Raw genomic sequence first — 19654 nt, forward strand, 5'->3', positions numbered from 1 at the left:
GACAGCAAGCAAGCAGCAGTAAATAAAAAACACAGATTCCTATCCTCATGGAGCTCACGTGCCTCGTGGGAGAGACAATCGGCAAACAAATAAGTAAAATGTGTAGTTTGCCTGATGGTGGCTGAGGGATGGGGAGAGAAATCAGGCAGAGAAGCAGGGAGGGAATCCCTGGGACGGCGGTGGGGCTAAGGTGGCCAGAGACCCCTGAGAAGGTGACATGTGAGCCGAATCCTAAAGCAGTGATGACAAGGTTGTCATTGTCTCCATTCACCCCGTACACCCCCCAACCCTTTAATGCTTACAGAGCAGTCTCATGACCACAGTCTCAGGGAGGTTTCCTTTCACAACCACCCTGTGCCAAGGCCAAGGAAAACATTATAATGAAGTCAATTTTCTGATGGGGAGATGGGGACCGAGACGAGAGACTTCTAGAGACTGCCGTGGGATCTGTGCCAGGCTGGGTGACCACACACCTCACACCTAACCGCTCACATTGGTGAGCTTGCTTGTGCTCTTGCTATGTGCCAGCCTACCCTCTCATTTCACAGGTGAGGAGGGAGGACTGCTGAGGCTCAGAGAGGGTAAGGGGCTGGTCTCAAGGCACACAGCCAGCGAGAGCTTGACAGGATGTGGACCCAGATATTCCTGATCTGTGAGCTGGGCTCTGAGATTTCAGACCAAGACGTGAGGGCGGGGTGAAGGCCTAGGGTATTCACGTCCCGTGGCTGCTATAATGCATTACCACCCACTTAGAGACTGACGACAGTGGAAATTTATTCTCACACAGTTCTAGGAGCCAGAAGTCCAAACAACGGTGTCTGTAGAGTCTGTGCTCCTCTGAAGGCTCTAGGCAAAAATCCTTCCCTGCCTCTTCCACCTTCTTTTGTTATTCAGTCATTCAGTTGTGTCTGACTCTTTTTGACCCTGTGGACGGCAGCACACAAGGCTTCCCTGTTCTTCACCACCTCCCAGACTTTGTTCAAACTCATGTCCATTGAGTCCGTGATACCATCCAACCATCTTGTCCCCTGTCATCCCATTCTCCTGCCTTCAATTTTTCCCAGTTTCTGGAGGCTTCCAACAATCCCGGGGGTTGCTTGACTTATAGCTGCCTCCCTCCAGTTCGGCCTCTGTCCTCACATGGCCTTCTTTCCTCTGCATGTCTCTCCTCCTCTTACAAGGACCCAATCATTGGACGCAGGACCCACCTCATTCCATATGACCTCATCTTAACTAATTGCACTGGCAAAGATGCTATTTCCAAATAAGGCCCTATTCTAAGGTTCTAGATAAACGTGAATTTTTGGAGACACTATTCATCCCATCACAGGTGAGATGGGCCGTTGACCTGGTCTGTTGGCCTTGGGCCCAGGGACCCTGTGTGCTTGACCTAGCGAGCCCCCCTTGTTCTCAGGGCAGGGCTGGCTGGACCACGGCTGCAGAGCAGAGACCTCAGAGCTAGGATGCTCCAGAGACACCAGCCTCCCTCAGCTCGGCACCAGTACTCCCTCTTCTCTCTGGCCCGCACCCCCTTCCTCCCCACCCAGCGCCTTCAGAGTCACCTCAGTCGTCCCCTCCACCATGAGGCCTTCCAGGGTTCTGGCAGTGTCTCCCCCGCCTTCCCCCCCCCAGCGCACTGCGGTCCTCCCTGTGGTGGGCACACCATCTGCCCTGTGTGGGCAGGATCCCACCTGTACCTCCTCCCTTGGGCCAGGGATCAGGGCTCCCTCATCACAGAGTGACCATGGCTTCCATCTCAGCCCCCCGGGGTTTGAAGCAGAGAGCCGGACCATGGCCAGCTTTGTTTTGACTTGTCCATGAACTTGAACAGTGTCATGGTCCCTTCAAGTTCTGTCACCTCTGATGCTTTCTGTATCTGCCAGCTGAGTGGCGAGCAGAATGGCCCAGGGAAGGCAGGCAGTTTACCAGTTGACTTCCCATGGCTGATGTGGCCTTCCCCTCCAGGCTGGAGCCCATACCTGGACCAGAAACTTACTGTAAAACCCCCAGCCTATATCCCTCCACCCAGGACCAGTGACCCCCGGGGGCGGGTCTGAGGCTGTGGACCTTGACATGTCAGGACTGAGCTGCCTAAGGCTCTGCAAACTGGGCCCTCCTCCTGGCTCCCTGGCCTCAGTTTCCCCACCAGCCACCTCTCAGGAAGCTATGCTTGAAGAAGCACCCAGAAGAGTGAAGCACATGATGTGGGTGTGAAGGTCTGCTGTTACTGCCAGGAAAGCCCCAGCAGAGTTCTTTGTCCGAGAGGAAGGAGGGAGCTGGGGACTGGTCTATATATTCCTGGCTGTGTAATCAAACAAATCGCTTGATGCGTAATGGGGATTGCATGCCGCAAACGCAACTGATGAGCTGGGCCCTGGTCTAGGAGCTTGACAAGGATGGATTTGTTTCGCCAGCATCCCTGTGAGGCTGGAGGGCCCGAGGGGTGGGAGGACAGGCACGCTGCCCAGTGATCACCTGAATCTGACCGCAGGCGGGATGACTCAGGGGGCTTCCCAGGTGGCTCAGTCATAAAAAATCTGCCTGCCAGTGAGGAGATGAGGGAAACACGAGCTCAATCCCTGGCTCAGAAAGATCTCCTGGAGAAGAAAATGGCAACCCACTCCAGTATTCTTGCCTGGAGAATCCCATGGACAAAGGAGCCTGGCCATAGTCCATGGGGTCGCACAGAGTCAGAGCTGAGCATTCACGCATGCACACAGGCTGGTTCAGGAGCCCTCCACCTTGCCGCCCCCAGAGCAAGCACTGGCCAGGTGTCCTCAGGGACCAGAGGAACTGCTAGGGGCTCCTCTCCCTGCCTCCAGCTCCCTGGGTGTGGTCTCAGTCACCACCTTCATTCTGTCCTGTCCTCCTCTGTGGATGCTCAGTCTCTAGGTGCCCATGGGAAGGGGCTCTGAGGGGCCAAGGTCAGGGGTGGCTGCCCCACCCTCAGCCTGACAAGGGCAGAGCTGGGAGGGGCTACCTGACCCCCCTCCCCCCTCCCTCCTCCAGGACCCTGCCGTAGCCATCCCCAAGGGCACGCTCATGGCCATTTTCTGGACCACTGTCTCCTACCTGGCCATCTCGGCCACCATCGGTAAGCCGCCAGCCCAGAGCGCTGGAGGGGTCCCCGGGTGCAGTCGGCTCTCTAACAGGGAGGGCTGGGCCGGGAGGACATGGCAACACCAGCACGTGGAGCCGTGAATTTTATTGGGTCGGGGGGCACCATGGTGGCAACCAGAACATCTATGTTGGGAGGTAGTTTGTAGTGGAGATGGGGGGTCAGACGAGGCTCCTCTGATCCTTTCAAACCTCAGGTTACAGATGCAAGCATGTAAAATCCTGTAGGAAAAATCAAGCTCCAACTCTAGGAATGATAATAAAAACAGTGATGCTGAGGACGAAGAAGATGATTCTAGCAACTGACTTATTATCATGGGCTCAGTCCTTTACATGCCTTATTACATTTAATCCAGGCACTGGTCATTTCTGCCTCTTGATGGAGGAGAAAACAAGGGCTCAGAGAGGTCAAGTGGCCTGCCCAAGGTCACACAACCTGAGTGGTAGCGGAGGGCTTTGGACCCAGGCCTGGGCTGTTGACACTCGCCTCTCACTGAGACCCTCACACACACTTTTGCTCTCAGTAACCACCGTGTGAGGTGAGCTGCTCACAGATAGATGACCAAGGGACATGGCCCAGTCATGGCCACTCACAGCCTGAGAGTCAGGTCTCCATTATAAGGAGGACACTGTGACCTTCGGTCACTTAGGCTCCCTCTGCCTCTATAGAATGGCAACAACAACAAAAATAATAGAAATACCTGCTTCCCAGGAGTGTTTAACATGCTTAACACAGAGCCTGGCACGTTAAAAGTGCTCTTGCATAGAGCTAAAATGATTATCATCATTATTATTACAAAGCAAAGGAAGAACCAGCCCAGCAGTGGCATCTCGCCCTCTGCAGACGTGACCAGCATTTTCTGGGTGGGAGGGGAGGAGAGAGGAGGGGAGGGAGTCCACCCCACGCCCTCCTTCCTCCCCAGGCTCCTGTGTGGTTCGAGATGCCTCCGGGGGGCTAAATGACACGGTGACCCCCGGCTCAGGCGCCTGCGAGGGGCTGGCCTGCGGCTACGGCTGGAACTTCACCGAGTGCAGCCAGCACCACAGCTGCCGCTACGGCCTCATCAACTACTACCAGGCATGCGCGGCCCTGCCAGCGGCCGGGAGGGCCAGGTGGAGGCTGGGATGGGCTGGAGAAGGCAAGGTTGGGGGGATGGCCCCAGGTTTGGGGAAAGAGATTCAGACGGGGGCTCCAGGACCAGTTCCTGCCCCATCAGGCACTGGGTCCCCAGCGAGGGTTGCAGGTTCAGGTAGAAGCTTCCAGACCAAGTCCCTGCTTGCCATGGGGACTGGGGTGACCCAGGTGGGGGCCCTGGGCCCAGCCTCTCACCTCGGCAGCCCAAACGCCATGTCCCTGCAGACTATGAGCATGGTATCAGGCTTCGCGCCCCTGATCACAGCCGGCATCTTTGGGGCCACCCTCTCCTCTGCCCTGGCCTGTCTCGTCTCTGCTGCCAAAGTCTTCCAGGTGAGGCCACAGGAGCGGGTGGGAGGGCCTGGGAGGCCAGGTGACCTCCGGAGGCTGGAGGAGTCGTGTGACCTGGTGACTAGATGGGAGGGAAAGGAGCTGGGAAAGCGAAGGCCTGCAGAAAGCAGCCCGGTCGCCGTGCTGAGCTTTGAAGAGCACCCTCCTTCCCCACCCCGCACCCTCCCTGCACTGGCACCCGTCTGCAGCCCACCCTCCCAGTCTCCTTCCGATGTGATTAGCCCCCTTTCAGTCTTCGTGGTGAAGTGGGGAGGGCAGGAGATTCCCCACTTTCACAGAGACAGAAGCCAGGTGGGAGATCCCCCTCTTTCACAGAGTCAGAAGCCAGGAAGTGTCCTGCCAAGGTCACGGAGAGAGCAAGCAGAGGTTGGGGTGCAGGTGGCCGCAGGGGAGGGGACGGGCAGGTCCCGGCCAGGGGGTGAGCGCGTCGCCCTATGCCCACAGTGCCTGTGCCTGGACCAGCTGTACCCGCTGATCGGCTTCTTCGGCAAAGGCTACGGCAAGAACAACGAGCCGGTGCGCGGCTACCTGCTGGCCTATGCCATCGCCGTGGCCTTCATCATCATCGGTGAGTGGCCAAGGGCACGCAGGGCCGCCACATCTCCGGCTGACCGCAGGGCAGGGCCTGACCTGCTTTCCCTCTGCCCTCTTGTGTGCTGCTGGCATCTGGGTCCTCCCTCCCCAGGTCTGAACCAGGCCCCAGGAAACACTGGGAACATAGAGCAAGCAACTGATTGCTCCTCGGGAGCTGGTACAAGCAGCTGGGTCACTATCTCTGTAGGTGCAGGAGCTACACCAAACTCATTTCTCAGATATTGAGCTACTGGGTCACTTGGGGTCTGAGACAGGGGGTGCCCTTGAAGAAAGATCCCAGTTAATCAGTTAGCTAGATTGACCTCTATCCTGGCTTTGCCATGTGCCAGCTGTGTGACCTTGCACCCCTGATCACAGCCGGCATCCTTGGGGCCACCCTCTCCTCTGCCCTGGCCTGTCTCGTCTTCACCTCCCAGACCCTCAGTTTCTTTGTCTGCAAAGTGGGAGCAACAATGCGTAGAGGGTGTGCCGCTGAAGGGCAGGAAGAGACCATGTATGTACACACGCACGCATGCATTCATATATGCACAGACTCGTGTGTGCCCACTCCTCAGTACTTTCTGATTTACTTAGCCAACAAGGCAGAACTTGCTAGGAGAGAGTGCTAGGAGAGAGGTGACCCAACCAAGCAAGGGCTGTGGCCATGAAGACCCCTGGCCCTGCTCCCGATGCAGGGATGGGGCGGGGCCAGTGACTGGTAAACCTCCCCTGACTGGGGGTCGCCTTCCTGCCACAGCTGAATCCCTGCAACTTAGGCCAGCACCGCCAACCCAGGAGACGTAGCCTAATGGTCTCGCCCCACTTCCACCCGAGGGCAACTTTCCAGACTGGGTCCTACTCCAGATGAAGACGCAGGAGGGCCACACCCAGGGGGTGGAAACACCTGGTCAGGCCCGGCATCCCTGGATGTTGCCGCATGTTTCCTGCTCACCCTGCAGTCCACCCCCTCCTCCAATTTGATGTCCTTTCTTCTGGGTGGTTCTGACCTGGACCTCAGATGGAGGACAGTGATCTCAGATGCTCTTGGGCAGGTTCTTGTGCTGATTCAATGGACTTGTGTACAGAAGACCTGGCGCATAGAGGTGCTCGTCTTGTTTGGGGATCGTGAAGAAGCAGGCCCCGAGACAAGGATTCATGTGCAGAAGTGTGCTGGGGTGCCAGGGCAGGGGGCTCTGAGACAGGGAAAGGCAGGAGTCAGTTCTTGAGCAGGTTTCCACTGTGGATGGAACTGTGATATGGTCTCAAGGTTTCAGACAACAGATGGCATGGGTCGCATTGTAAGATGATTTCTTTTTATAATTTGTGGTTACAAAAAGGAGTGACAGTCACTGTCCTGGGTCATTCTGTCACCTGACAGGATCTACCCTCACATTGCTCTCCATCCTCCATAGAGCTGACACTTCACAGCTTATGAAACAATGGGCTTTGAGATTCACAAAATGATGGGCCCTTTTCACAGATGAGAAAGCTGAGACTCCCTGAGCCTCGGTGGCCCGTCTGTCATTCCCTTACCCTGAGAGGGAGGGTTCCGGGCACTCTGTGATGGAGCTGCCCAACAGACTGTCTCTCCTCTCCCTTGGGTCCCTGAAGCTGAGCTCAACACCATCGCCCCCATCATCTCCAACTTCTTCCTGTGCTCCTACGCCCTCATCAACTTCAGCTGCTTCCATGCCTCCATCACCAACTCGCCTGGTAAGCAAGGCCCTCATCTCTCCGTGGGAGGTGGCAGTTGTGGCTGGGGTATGGAGGTGGGGCATGGAAGACATGGGTGCAGGTGGGCAGACCAAGGTCACCTGTCAAACTGAAGTCAATCAAAGGTAACATTTCAATAATAATAATAATGACAGCTATCCTTTAGCAGGCACTTACAATGTACACTCTACATGGGTTCATACACTGTTCACAGTGTGCAGAGACCTTTCTCGTGCCTTCCTCCCACAGATCTAAGGGAGTCAGGGACCTGATTCCCCAGAGAGGGAAGAAAATCACCAGTCACAGAGTGACTGCAGGCTGCACTTGCCCAACGCCAGGGGGCGCCACTCATGAGTTCACAGATTTATATGTTTATTATGAATACTTTCTGTTTGATGGCAGCAAAGAGTCTTCCAGGAAGACTTTCCCAACTGGCCCCAAACTGCCGATAAGCTGTCCCCGGGCCACCTTTTCCCCAGGCCGTGGACCACGGTGCCTAGAGTTGTGGCATGGGGTGGCTGTCACTAGTGGTGGCCCTGGCGCCGCTGCAGATGTGGGCCACGCAGAATCAGCTCCTTCGCCTCCATCTCACCCCCTCGGCTCTGTGCGAGCCCCAGAAGCCAGCACTGTTGCTGACGCTGGATGTCCTGTGGGCGTATTTGGCCAGAGCCGGATGCCTGCCCTTTGGTACATGGGGCCCAGGCCTGTTCACATGGGGGGATGCCAGCCAAGGCAGGCGTGTGGCCCTATCAGTGTTTCCAAGGCCAACCCCAGGAAGCGTGATGGGTGGGCAAAGGCTTCGACACCAGCTCTGGGCGCTGTGGGCATTGCCACCCCGACCCTGCCCAGCTGTGTGGGCTCAGAGGGAGACTCCAGAGTGTTGAGCCCTGTGCCCCCCACCAGGGTGGAGACCCTCGTTCCGATACTACAGCAAGTGGGCAGCGCTGTTTGGGGCGGTCATCTCTGTGGTCATCATGTTCCTGCTCACCTGGTGGGCGGCCCTCATCGCCATCGGCGTGGTCCTCTTCCTCCTGCTCTACGTGATCTACAAGAAGCCAGGTATGTGTCTCAGGCAGCCCCGGGCGGGGGGGAGGTCTGGCATGCCCCTGTCAGCCCGTCAGCTCAGCCAGAGGGCCTGTCTGAGACTCTGTGCTCCCAAGGGCTCCCTCTGGTCCTCCAGCCTCATCCCTCCCCATGGGGTGAGGAGCACCCGGGGAGTATGCCCACTCAGAATCCACACCTCTCCTGCTAGACCACCCCTGCCGGACACCCAGGACCTGGAATTGCCTGCTCAGGTCCAACCTCCTGAGAGCGGCCGGCCTGCTGGTGTGCGTACCAGACCAGGGACTGCCTGATAGAAAGGCAGGCAGTCAGAGCCTGGATGCAGGGGCAGGGGTGTCTACCCGCAGGCAGGCAAGGATCCTAGGAGACAGCCCTCTGGGGGTGAGATAAGAACTCCAGGAAAGCCTAGAACTCTCAAGTTGAACTTGGCCTTCCAGGTCATTGTGAAGGTCTGTTTGTCAAGGGAGGAGAATAGTTTGTAGAGTTCGCTAGCTTGATGTGTGTATGTAGCCGTATTGTAAGTGCAAAGGTTAGGAACAGAACTACAGGCTGGCTACTGCTCCCACGGGTGTTTGGTTCCTAATGGTCAATGCTCCCTCGCTCGTACTTAATGTCTGGTTTCTCCCATGACTTCTAACCTCAGAGGTGAACTGGGGCTCCTCGGTACAGGCGGGCTCCTACAACCTGGCCCTAAGCTACTCTGTGGGTCTCAACGAGGTGGAGGACCACATCAAGAACTACCGGTGAGCAAAGCCTCGGGGTGCCTGGGGTGCAGGGCTGGCCCTGACCCTGCTCCGGAGATCCCCAGCCAAGACCTGACACCTGACCAGCAGACCCAGGCTGGGCATGGCCCCTTCTTGCAGAGGGAGCAGGGTGGGGAGGCATCGCCCAGCAGTCAGGAGACCGGAGTAGACACGGCCCAGTGGGACCTAGGCAAGTCTAGTGGCCTGTCTGTACCTAAGTTTCCACAATGGAATATGTCTGCGATAACACGCAGACAACACAGACATCCCTCCGTGTCCACCGGCGACTGGGTCCAGTGCCATCTCCCCATCCCCTGCCCAGATACCAATGTCCTCAGATGCTGAAGTCCCTTATGTAAAAAGCCTAGTACATTTGGCCCTTGCTGTCCACGGTCCCACATCCAGATTCAGTCTCCATGCTTGATTTTTTTAAAAAATACATATTTATTTGGCCACACTGGGTCTTATTTGCAGCACGTGGGATCTTTGATCTTCACTACAGCATGCAGAATCTTGAGTTGCAGCATGTGGTATCTAGTTCCCCAACCAGGGGTGGACCCGGGCCCCCTGCATTAGGAGTGCAGAGTCTTAGCCACTGGACTGCCAGGGAAGTCCCCGCCACACTTGGTTGAACCTGCAGATGTAGGACCTACAGACCCCAAGGGCCGCCTGTGTTCATAAGCTTGCTCTGATGTTATAATTCGTGAGGCTGTCTGTGCTGAGCCTCTTCCAAGTAGTCTTCGAAGCTGATTCCCCTCCTAAGTGAGGGAAATTGTGCTTCCAGGATCCCTTTCCCAACAGATCACAGTGTTAATAATCGGATGTATCTAGGTGTCAATCCTGTGCAAGGTGACCGACACAGCGTCGGCACAACCCTCTGAGGTATATGAAACTGCTAACCCCATTCACAGATGAGAACACTGAGGCAAGGAGAGGTTAAGTAACTGGCCCCAACTCACACAGCTGGTGAATGGCCAGTTTTGTCTGGTTCCAACTGAGTCTGGTAGTGACCCTTGGCTGCCTCTTCTACCCGGTAACGCAGTGATCTCGTAAGTGAGGGACCTGCCCACTTGCAGTCTTGATTCTGTTCACACCATGCTGTGCCGAGTGGAGCAGGGGCTCTAGGTGGAGCAGCTGAAGGGAGGTTCACCCCAGGGGAGCATGTGGTGGCCTGAGCGGGAGGAACAAGGGACACCCAGTGTGGTGGCTGGCCATAGAGACAGCTGGACAGGAGTCAGGACGGGAGGACCAGGAGGTGGTTCCTCTAAGAAGGGAGTCTTGGAGCTGGGGCAACTCCTGGAGCGCCTCTATTTGGCATCCACACCCCCAACTCTGTCCTAACAGCTCTTTTCCCTGCCCCTCCTCAGCCCCCAGTGCCTGGTGCTCACAGGGCCCCCCAACTTCCGCCCGGCCCTCGTCGACTTTGTGGGCACCTTCACCCGGAACCTCAGCTTGATGATCTGCGGCCACGTGCTCATGGTGAGTGTCCCCTGCAGGGAGGGCGGGGCTGTCCTCCTGGAGGAGCCTCTGGGCACCGGGCCCACCCCCAAGGCTGGGAGTGGGATGGCGTGAGGTAGGGGCCAGAGGAGGGGCTGTGGAGCCTGGACAGGTTCTCTCCCTTTCCCCGTCCCTCTCACTGTCTTCTCCCCACTGCCCTGCCTCTCACCTGCTCCCTCCATCTTCTTCCTAGCCTTCCCCCTCCCAGTGAAAAAGTGAAAGTCATGTCTGATTCTTTGCGACCCCATGGACTATATTCTTTAGGCCAGAATACTGGAGTGGGTAGCCTTCCCCTTCTCCAAGGATCTTCCCAACCCAGGAATCGAACCCAGGTCTCCCACATTGCAGGCAGATTCTTTACCAGCTGAGCCATCAGGGAAGCCCTCCTCCTCCTCTTTTTTCCCCCTAATTCCATAAAGGAAACCAGCAGTGAGCCCAGGGGACAACCTCCAGGGCAAGAGAGGAGCTGTGTCTCAGGTCAGAGTGTAAAGGCCACCCCTGAGGTCACGTGTCCCTGCCGCCCACAGGGCGCCCGCAAACAGAGGATACCTGAGCTCCGGCTCATTGCCAGCGGGCACACCAAGTGGCTGAACAAGAGGAAGATCAAGGCCTTCTACTCCGACGTCCTCGCCGAGGACCTCCGCAGTGGCGTCCAGGTTCTCATGCAGGTGGGCGGGCCTGGGGCTTCCCCACGGGCCTTACTACTCGGTGTGACAACCTGGAAGTGGGATGCCCTGGTGGGCTAGTTTAAGCCCCTTTTGTTGCGATGGGAGTCCCACCTTTCTCCCCTGCTCTGGATGTGCTGATTCAGGGCACTGTCTCCAAGTGCCCAGGGCCCCGGGGACACTGCCTTGGAGACCGGTGGGAGCTGATGACACAGTTTGTGGTCTGGGGACTTTTTAACGATATAATCTACACACAGCAAAGTGAAATAGTGTAGAGTTTGATATATGTTTACATATGCAGACACCACTCAGTGCTATGAAACCACCACTCGGGTCAAGTTCTAGAACGTTCCACCCGGCAATTCATTTTATTGCTCAGTTTTCTTATTTGTAAAGTGGGATGCATGGATAAAATAATAGCTGTTAATTCTGAGTCAACATAGGGGACTCCTTTTCAATAGTTTTCAATATTTCTTAAAATTAAAAAAGGGCATACAAGGTCTCCTATTGGGATTATAAAAATACTTGGAGCAAAGGTAGAAGTTATGATTGTGTGACATTTTAAATGTACTAAATGCCACTGAATTATACACTTTTAAATGGGTGATTTTATGTTATGTAAACTTTACCTCAAAAATTAAAAAAAAAATTTAACATTAAAAAAAGAGAAATATAAAAGCTGTACGGATTAGGTGACCCGGGAATATTCCAAGCTTGACATCCAAATTCAAGTCCCCTGTTATAGGAAATAATTCCATAAAGAAACAGTAGCTGGGATGATCCAGAACTAATGGGACAGTCCAGCCTTTGGCCCCTGCTTGCAGAGGCCTCAGGGGAAAACTCTGGCTATAGCTTCACCTTTCTCATGGGTGTATCCAGGTAGCCAGGACCTTGGACTGAGGGATAAATCTCCTGAGCCCCCATCCCATGGCGGAGAGGGAAACTGGGCTGAGACCAGGCCCCACCCTAGTCACAGAACAGAGCCCCGGGGGGCTGTGGCCTGATCCCCTCACTTCATCCCCACCCCCTGGCAGGCCGCAGGTCTCGGGAGGATGAAGCCCAACATTCTGGTGGTCGGGTTCAAGAAGAACTGGCAGTCGGCTCACCCGGCCACGGTGGAGGACTACATTGGCATGCTGCAGTGAGTGAGGTCGCCAGGCGGGACAGGGCCTGAGGTCTCCTGATTTGGGCCTTTGGCATCTCCTGGGCCTTGGGACGTAGAGGGGAAGCAGTGGACCCTGTAAGAAGCTGAGTCCACTGGTTCAAAGCTGAGGAAGGAAAAGACAGACTGAGGGTTCCCCACTCTCCCCTATGAGTCAGAGACACCCAGACTGGCAGAGGACAGGCAAGTAACAGAGTGAAGTGGGCCAGGTGTGGGGCGTTAGGGAATGGTGGGGACTGTGGCAAACGGAGGCAAACAGGTGTTCCCTGGCTCCAGCTAATCGCACCCAGGCAGAAAGGAGGACCCAGCGTTACCAAATCTAGTTTTTCAGAGAAGTCGAAAATGTGAGTTCTTAGGTGAAAATCGTGTGCTTACCTGGGGGCTGCAGAAGACCTGCAAATGCCCAGCTCTCAAGCTGTGAGGTGGTACCATCAAAACCAGGCCTCCCAGGAGTCGATAAACTGGGGAATGGGACAAACTCCCTGGGGATTTCAGGGTTAACTCCAAACCCTTTCTCTTTCATTTCTTCCTGTGCAAAGTTCAGAAAATGCCTGTCTGAGCTGCTTTTCTGGCTTGATGGGGTACAGAAAGGCAGTGTGCTGGAGCATTTAACAAACATGAGGCTGAGTGTTGGGACCTGGGTGGGCCTGGCTTCTAGGTCTGCTGTGAACCAGCTGTATGACTGAGCAGTGCGTTTCACTGCCTCTAGCAAAATTACAACAGGAGGCAGTGCATACCTGCTCTGTAGGAACCCCCAGCTTCAATATGCCAAAACTCCAAACTGCTGAAGCCTAAAGGGCCCCGTCCCAGAGATTTGTGATTAGAGTTCAGAGAGGGCAGTGCTAAGCCTTGTAGATTAACCCTGCTGCTGAGCTCTTGGGCACTGTGTCAACCAGAGAGTAAACATACTTGTGGGGTGGGAGTCTTCCAGACGTTTCACACAGACAGCCCATTGCTGTCTTCATGAGCGAGGCCATTCCTGTGTGCATGTCCATCCTCAGCTATTTAATTATGATCTGAACTGACCACTTCTTAGTGTGTGATCATAGACAAGATACTCCCTAAAACTTAGATTTTGCCTCTGTCAAACAGGGGTAGCAATTCCCATCCCCACCTCTGTTGATAGAGTTGTGAAGATTAGCCACGTGTGATGCTTTCAAACTGTGGTGCTAGAGAAGACTCTTGAGAGTCCCTTGGACTACAAGGAGATCAAACCAGTCAACCCTAAAGGAAATCAACCCTAAATATTCATTGGAAGGACCGGTGCTGAAGTTGAAATTCCAATACTTTGGCCTCCTGATGGGAAAGATTGAAGGCAGGAAGAGAAGGGGGTGACAGAGGATGAGATGGCTGGATGGCATCACCAACTCAATAGACATGAGTTTGAGTAAACTCCAGGAGATAGTGAAGGATAGGGAAGCCTGGCATGCCACAGTCTAGTCCATGGGGTTGAGAGTTGGGCATTACTTAGCAACAATCAGGAGGACAGGGCTGGTTCCAAGACTGATCTGACTCAGTTTCCCCCAGGAGGGTCTGCAGGATCCATAGTGTCTCCGACAGTAGAGCTAGAGGGGTCCTGGCCACCTCTCCAGTCCTGCCTGCAAATTATACAGGTGGGAGACCAAGGCCCAGAGAGGAGAAGAGTATGGTGGGAGGCAGGGTCAGCTCTAGACTGGCCTCCTGGGGTCTGGGGACTGGGGGCTGGAGGCAGGGCCGAGAGCAGGTTGACCCCATGACCTCTCTCTCCAGCGATGCTTTTGATTTCAACTACGGTGTATGTGTCATGAGGATGCGTGAGGGCCTCAACATCTCGGAGGTGATGCAGGCACACAGTGAGTACCCCCCCCGACCTTCTTGACGCCCCCAACAATGACAGAACAGGATCCCAGGAAATTATAGAACCCATTTTTTTCCCCAAGTGGTTCAAGGAAGACAGGGGGAATTAGTAAGGAATAAAAGGTCTCAGACTCCTAGAAAGTCAGTTTTTGATGGAAATCATCAGATTTCTAAATGGAGAAACTGAGGTCCTGAAAGGGGATGTGACTACTTCAAGGCCTTGCTTGACTGGACCACAGCTCCCCAAATCACCATGAGAGCTTTCGTAACCAGATGGGATAAAGAGAAGCTAATAGACAGAAGAGAGAAAAAGACGGGAGAGGACAGCTACATGGAGACTCCAGAGCTTGAAAACACACACAGAAAGGCCATGAAAGCTGGGGCATAGAGTAGGGATACGTGCTACATTTAAGGTCACATGTGAACAGATCTGAATTAGTTATTTTTAGAAGCGTGATAGAAATAACACATATGAAGACAAATGGGGACCAGGGGGGTAGGGGGTTGGTGCGATGGAGAGAAGAGGGCAGGCTGCAGGCCAGCCCGGGTCTTGTTCACCCAGGTCACCGAGGGCTGAGGGCATGCCTGGCAGCTGGTAATTCGGTGAATATTTACACAACCAGAATTTACAGAGCAGCAACCACACTCCTGACTGAGGTGGCTCTAGGTCCTGGGCATTCAGCAGGGAACAAAACCAAGTCTGCCCTGGAGGAGCTGACATTCTGGGGGAAATGCGGTGGACCCAGGACTCATTGCAGGCAATGACAGCTCATGAGGTGTCCTGAGGAGGCCCACACGGAGGGGCACGCAGGCAGAAGGGCCTCTCTGAGGAGGGGGCTTATTTCTAGAAGGGGTGGGCTGGGGAAAGAGAGCGCTTGGCTCTGGGACCACCCACCCAGCGCTGAGGCCTGGTGGGAAGGAGCATGGCTTGTTTGAGTAGACAGGAAGCTGGTCGGGGGGGTGCAGGGAGCGTGCAAGGAGGCAGAGACCAGATCGGTGGAAGCTGTGGAGTCAGGACCTTCCCCCAGGGTAAGAGGGCCCCTGGAGAAGCCTGGGAACAAAGCTCCCCCTCTTTTGCAGTTAACCCTGTGTTTGATCCAGCAGAGGACAGCAAGCAAGCCAGGGCCGGCGGGGCCCAGCTGTCTGTCTCCGGCACAGGTCAGTCCCCCCGCCCCAACTCAGAGGCGCAGGGTGCTCCCACCCTGGGGGGCACTGAGGGATGGGCCACGGGGGGACTTGGCCAAGGGCAGGAGGTTTTTGTCTGTGACAGTGGGGCCTGAGACCCCTAGGATTGGGTCACAGGGAGTTGGTAGGACAGTGGGGCTGGGGGCAAGATGAAGATTGCCAGCCCTGCTGGAGAATTCAGGGCCCAGGCATCGCAGGACCCCATCTAGTAGGCTCTGGGGCCCGAGTCCTGCCCCTCCAAGGGCCCCCTGGCCATGTTCCGATGGGGAGGGGCAGCAACACTCTGGGAGGCGGGATACGCTCAGTGCAGGGGCTGGGAGCGTCCTGTGGGCATTTGTGAGGGGCACAGGCGGGTTTTTAAGAGAATGGTCCCACCCCCCGGTGCCAACCAGAATCCAGGGAGAGAGAAGCTGGGAGCAAGGGGAGGGGCACATCCCAGCGCTGCTCGTCCGGGGTCCCTGCCCCGGGAGTCTCCCACAGGAGGGCCCGCTGGTGGTGCTCCAGCTAGTCCCCAGCGCGCACACAGCAAGGGCGTCCGGCCACCGTGAGCACAAGCCCACGCCGTGTTCTCAGAGAGACTCAGGCGTTTCCACGTGCTCTGCACCCACGTGACCCGCCCCTCTGCTCCTGCAGTGGACCCCGAGGCCTTGGGGCAGGAGGAGCAGGCCAGCACCGTCTTCCAGTCGGAGCAGGGCAAGAAGACCATCGACATCTACTGGTTGTTCGACGATGGAGGTCAGCGCCCCTGGACGCCGGCTCCCCCCTGGCTATCTCCCTTCCGTGACCTCCTCTCTCGGCCTCCCTTGCTGGCCGCTGACGACAAGGCCACTGGTGGGACCTCAGGGCCCAGCTAAGAGGAATGGGGGCCCTGGGCCCACCACTGGGCTCACGGGAGCCTGGCCAGGTCCCTCTTGTGGCCCTCTGTTTTCAGCTGTAAAATGAGGGACTCAAAGCAGCAGGTGAGGTCAGCATGAGGAGGGTCCTTCAGACTGGACAGGCCGTCGGGGTCATGGGCTGGTGACTTAAGTGGGAGAGATGAGCCGCAGCGCAGGAAAGCTGTAGGCATATTCATTACTTACCAAAGAAAAATGCGTTCTCTTGTTTTTCTTGTGACTCTCAGCTTTATTGTTCCTACCCTTGATAGAGTCCTAGATACAGATAAGGTATTCTGAGCATTTACTATATGCTTGACGCCAAGGGTTTGCATAGGTTAACCTAAAGCAGTCCCCAGGTGGAAAGGATTATTAACTCCCCTTACAAATAAGGAAACTGAGGCACAGAGTGGAGAAGTCACATGTGGATCATACAGTGATAAATGACAGTGATCTAGATTTGCATGTGAAATCCCCCCAGATGCCAGCTCACGTACTTAAAAGCCTTGTGCATGGGAATTCCCTGGTAGGCACTTCCATTTCAGGGGGTGCAGGTTGGATCCCTGATTCTGCGAAATAAGATCCTGAAAGGCCAAAATAAAAATTTTTTAATTTATTTTTATTTTTGGCTATGCTGGGTCTTTGTTGCTGCGTGGATTTTTCTCTAGTTGTGGTGTGCAGGCTTCTCATTGTGGTGGCTTCTCGTTGCGGAGCACCGGCTCTAGGGTGTACAAGCTCAGTAATGAAGCTCCCGGGCTCCAGAGCACAGGTTTAATAGTTGTGGTACACAGCCTTTGTTGCTCCAAGGCCTGTGGGATCTTCATGGATCAGGGATCAAACCCATGTCTCCTGCATTGGCAGGCAGATCCTTTACCACTGAGCCACCAGGGAAGCCCCCCAGATTTTTAAAAAATAAATAAAAGCATCATGACATTCAAATGAACCCCAGCCCACAGAGCCCGTGTCTCGCCCTGGTTTCACCTGGCAAACTTGTTATAGAGATGCGTACACTGAGGCCAAGAGAAGGGATGGGGTTTGCTAGAGGCAGAGCAGGGCAGGACCCAGAGAAGGCTGTATCCTGAGAGCATCTTTCTCTTAACTCACGGCACCCTCCTTGCCAGGCCTCACCCTCCTCATCCCCTATCTCCTCGGCCGCAAGAAGAGGTGGAGCAAATGCAGGATCCGTGTGTTCGTGGGGGGCCAGATCAACAGGATGGACCAGGAGAGAAAGGCGTAAGTGGGGAGCGCCGACCATCCAGGGCTACCCCTGCCTGCCCCTGCCTGCCCCCACTCCCCATTCCACCCCTCAGGGGTCTCGGGTCACAGCAGTGGTGAGAGAGTTCAGGACAGGAATGGGTTTCTTTCTATTTCAGAAGTGGTTTTGGTGTCCTGTCCCCTTTAATAAGATGTGCATGTCCTAGTCCTGTCCATGGCAGGGAGGGCTGGCAAATTTTAAATCCACAAATCTCTATAGATTTGCAGTGAAATGAAAGACGGAGAAGGCCCCGCCTCTCAGAAATGAGGCGGGAGCTTGGAATCCTTCAGGGCAACGTCCCCCACCCCACCCCACCCCATCCCTGCACCCCCAAGCTTGGGGTGCCACCCCTGCTGAGACCGGAGGTGACTTCAGTGGCCAGGATGAAGGGCAGAGAATCCCCTGGAATCTCTTGGTGAGAAGGGACTCCATTCTCCAACTCCATGGCTGATTCTCTGTCTAAACAAGAGGAAGTCGGCCTGGTTCAAGGGCTTGGCAGGCGCTGGCATCCGCCAGAATTGAGTGATGTTGGCTTACTGGTTTTATTGGCTGCATCTTTCTGGCAAGAGTTGCTGATTTGCTGATTAAATTGTGAAGCCATTTCCTTTCAAGACATATCTCAGTGAGAGTGTGAGTTGACTTAAGCTGAGGCGGAAGTAAACACTAAGGCGCATACACAGGTGTGGAGGTGGCAGGAGTCAGGCAGGTGGCATACATGTGCTAGATTCAGGCTCCTGTTGCTTTAGAGCAAGGCCAAGTGAGGTCGACGGCCGTAGGACCAAGCACTGCTGGCGGGTGCGGGCAGGCTGGGGAGGATGGGGTGGGTGACTTGCCCCAAACTGTGCAGTTAATTAGCCAGAGAGAAAGCCCTTCACAGACTTGAGTGCCTGCTCTGATGCCTCAGGGGCAGCACCCCGTGGCCTGTGCCATCCTAGTCCTACGCCAGGATCACACACATCCCCATGACCCCTGCTGCATGGGTTAAGGGCGACCAGAAACCCCGTCTCATTGCCCTTACCCCCGCTGAGAGCTTCTCCAGTGGAGGGCCCTTCTCCTCAAGGCGGAGGAGAACGTTGCCCACGAAACGCAGCATCTGCTTCTCTGTGCTCCTCTCCAGAAGGTAAACACACCGCAAAGGCCGCTTTGCCCTCTTGGCTTCCTGTTCCAGCTCCCACTCAAAGCTGGGCTCAGGGGGCATTGGCTTAGATAGAGGCCGCGGCACTGTGGGGTCACAGGATGTCTTGCAAGCAAAGGTTGTGAAGTCCTCCCAGCTGACTCTGGACCAGCCCAAGTCCTCTGCCTTTCTTGTGACCCCAGGCCACCCCTGTGCTGCCCACAGCTCTGCTTTCCTAAGTTCACTCCCAAGTTCTGAGACCAGCAATGGCTTGGCAGTTCATCTCCTTTTTGTCCCCTGGCATGCTCCACACCATCCCAGGCAGCCCCTCACTGCTCCCACCTCATCCCCTGCACCCCCGTGTCTTTGCTTATTTGGACTCTCCTCCTGGGGTGCTCGCTCCCCACCAGCTAGTCCTGGGGCATCACCAATGCCATGTCCTGCCCAGGGATTCTGATGCAATGGGCGGGCTAGGGCCGAGGCACGAGTACTGTTTAGAAGCCTCCTTGTGTGGTTCCGGTGTGAACACCCTTATCCACCCTCTTCAGTCTATAACAGTCTTACCCACCGTTCACCATCCACCCAGATCGCCACCTCCTCTGTGAAGACTTCCCTGACGGCCTCAAACCACAGTTGCTGTTTCCTCCTTGTGGATGCAAACTCAGGGCTAGCTGGCTTGCTACTCCTGGTTCTACACTCAACTCATACGTGTTACCTGCTCCCTCAGCCACCCTGGGGAATTTCCTGCCATTAACCTCCCATCCCTTAGCCCCTCGTTTCTCAAAGTGCGGCCAGTGAACCAGCAGTCGCACATCACCTGGGAGCTCCTTAGAAATGCAGAATCCCAGGCTTCCCTGATGGTTCAGTGGTTAGGAATCCACTTGCCAATGCGGGGGCCACGGGTTCGATCCCTGGTCCGGAAAGATCCCACATGCAGCAACAAAGACCCAGCTCAGACAAAAGTAAATAAATAAATCTTAAAGATTAGGGAAAAAAAAAAAAAAGGAAATGCAGAATCCCAGATCCCAACCCAGGCCAGCTGGATCAGAACCGGCATCGTACCAAGCTCCCCAGCAGGTGTGCAGACGTTAGAATGTGAGGCTCTCTAGCCCAGGGGTGGCCACTGGAGACTTAGGACAATTCCTTTCTCCTGTCACTCATCGTCATCTGACCTGCTTTATCAATATTCACTTATTGTCTGCCTCCCTCGCAGGATAGAATGTGAAATCCCCAAGGGCAGAGTTTGTTTTGTTCACTGCTATATCTTCCCTGGTAGCTCAGATGGTAAAGGGTCGCCTGCAATGCAGGAGACCCAGGTTCGATCCCTGGGTCAGGAAGATGCCCTAGAGAAGGAAATGGCAACCCACTCCAGTA

The 19654-nt window shown here is 55.3% G+C and overlaps 1 protein-coding gene across 3 annotated transcripts in view; it reads left to right on the top strand.

Annotated features, from left to right (window-relative positions):
* The window catches only part of SLC12A3 (solute carrier family 12 member 3), a 38590-nt gene that overhangs the window by 8155 nt on the left and 10781 nt on the right, over positions 1 to 19654 (top strand). For 2 of the 3 annotated variants that reach the window (XM_065925368.1, XM_065925369.1), the window contains exons 9-22: positions 3010 to 3094; positions 4041 to 4195; positions 4478 to 4585; positions 5048 to 5171; positions 6788 to 6889; positions 7793 to 7948; positions 8595 to 8694; positions 10062 to 10173; positions 10719 to 10859; positions 11891 to 11997; positions 13768 to 13850; positions 14935 to 15012; positions 15673 to 15774; positions 17033 to 17144. In XM_065925368.1, the coding sequence (XP_065781440.1) occupies positions 3010 to 3094; positions 4041 to 4195; positions 4478 to 4585; positions 5048 to 5171; positions 6788 to 6889; positions 7793 to 7948; positions 8595 to 8694; positions 10062 to 10173; positions 10719 to 10859; positions 11891 to 11997; positions 13768 to 13850; positions 14935 to 15012; positions 15673 to 15774; positions 17033 to 17144 (1565 nt within the window). The remainder of the gene's footprint in view (positions 1 to 3009; positions 3095 to 4040; positions 4196 to 4477; positions 4586 to 5047; positions 5172 to 6787; positions 6890 to 7792; positions 7949 to 8594; positions 8695 to 10061; positions 10174 to 10718; positions 10860 to 11890; positions 11998 to 13767; positions 13851 to 14934; positions 15013 to 15672; positions 15775 to 17032; positions 17145 to 19654) is intronic. The other variant, XM_065925370.1, reaches the window with a different exon arrangement.

Source organism: Muntiacus reevesi, chromosome 2 (assembly GCF_963930625.1).
Source record: "Muntiacus reevesi chromosome 2, mMunRee1.1, whole genome shotgun sequence".
NCBI classification, from domain to species: domain Eukaryota; kingdom Metazoa; phylum Chordata; class Mammalia; order Artiodactyla; family Cervidae; genus Muntiacus; species Muntiacus reevesi.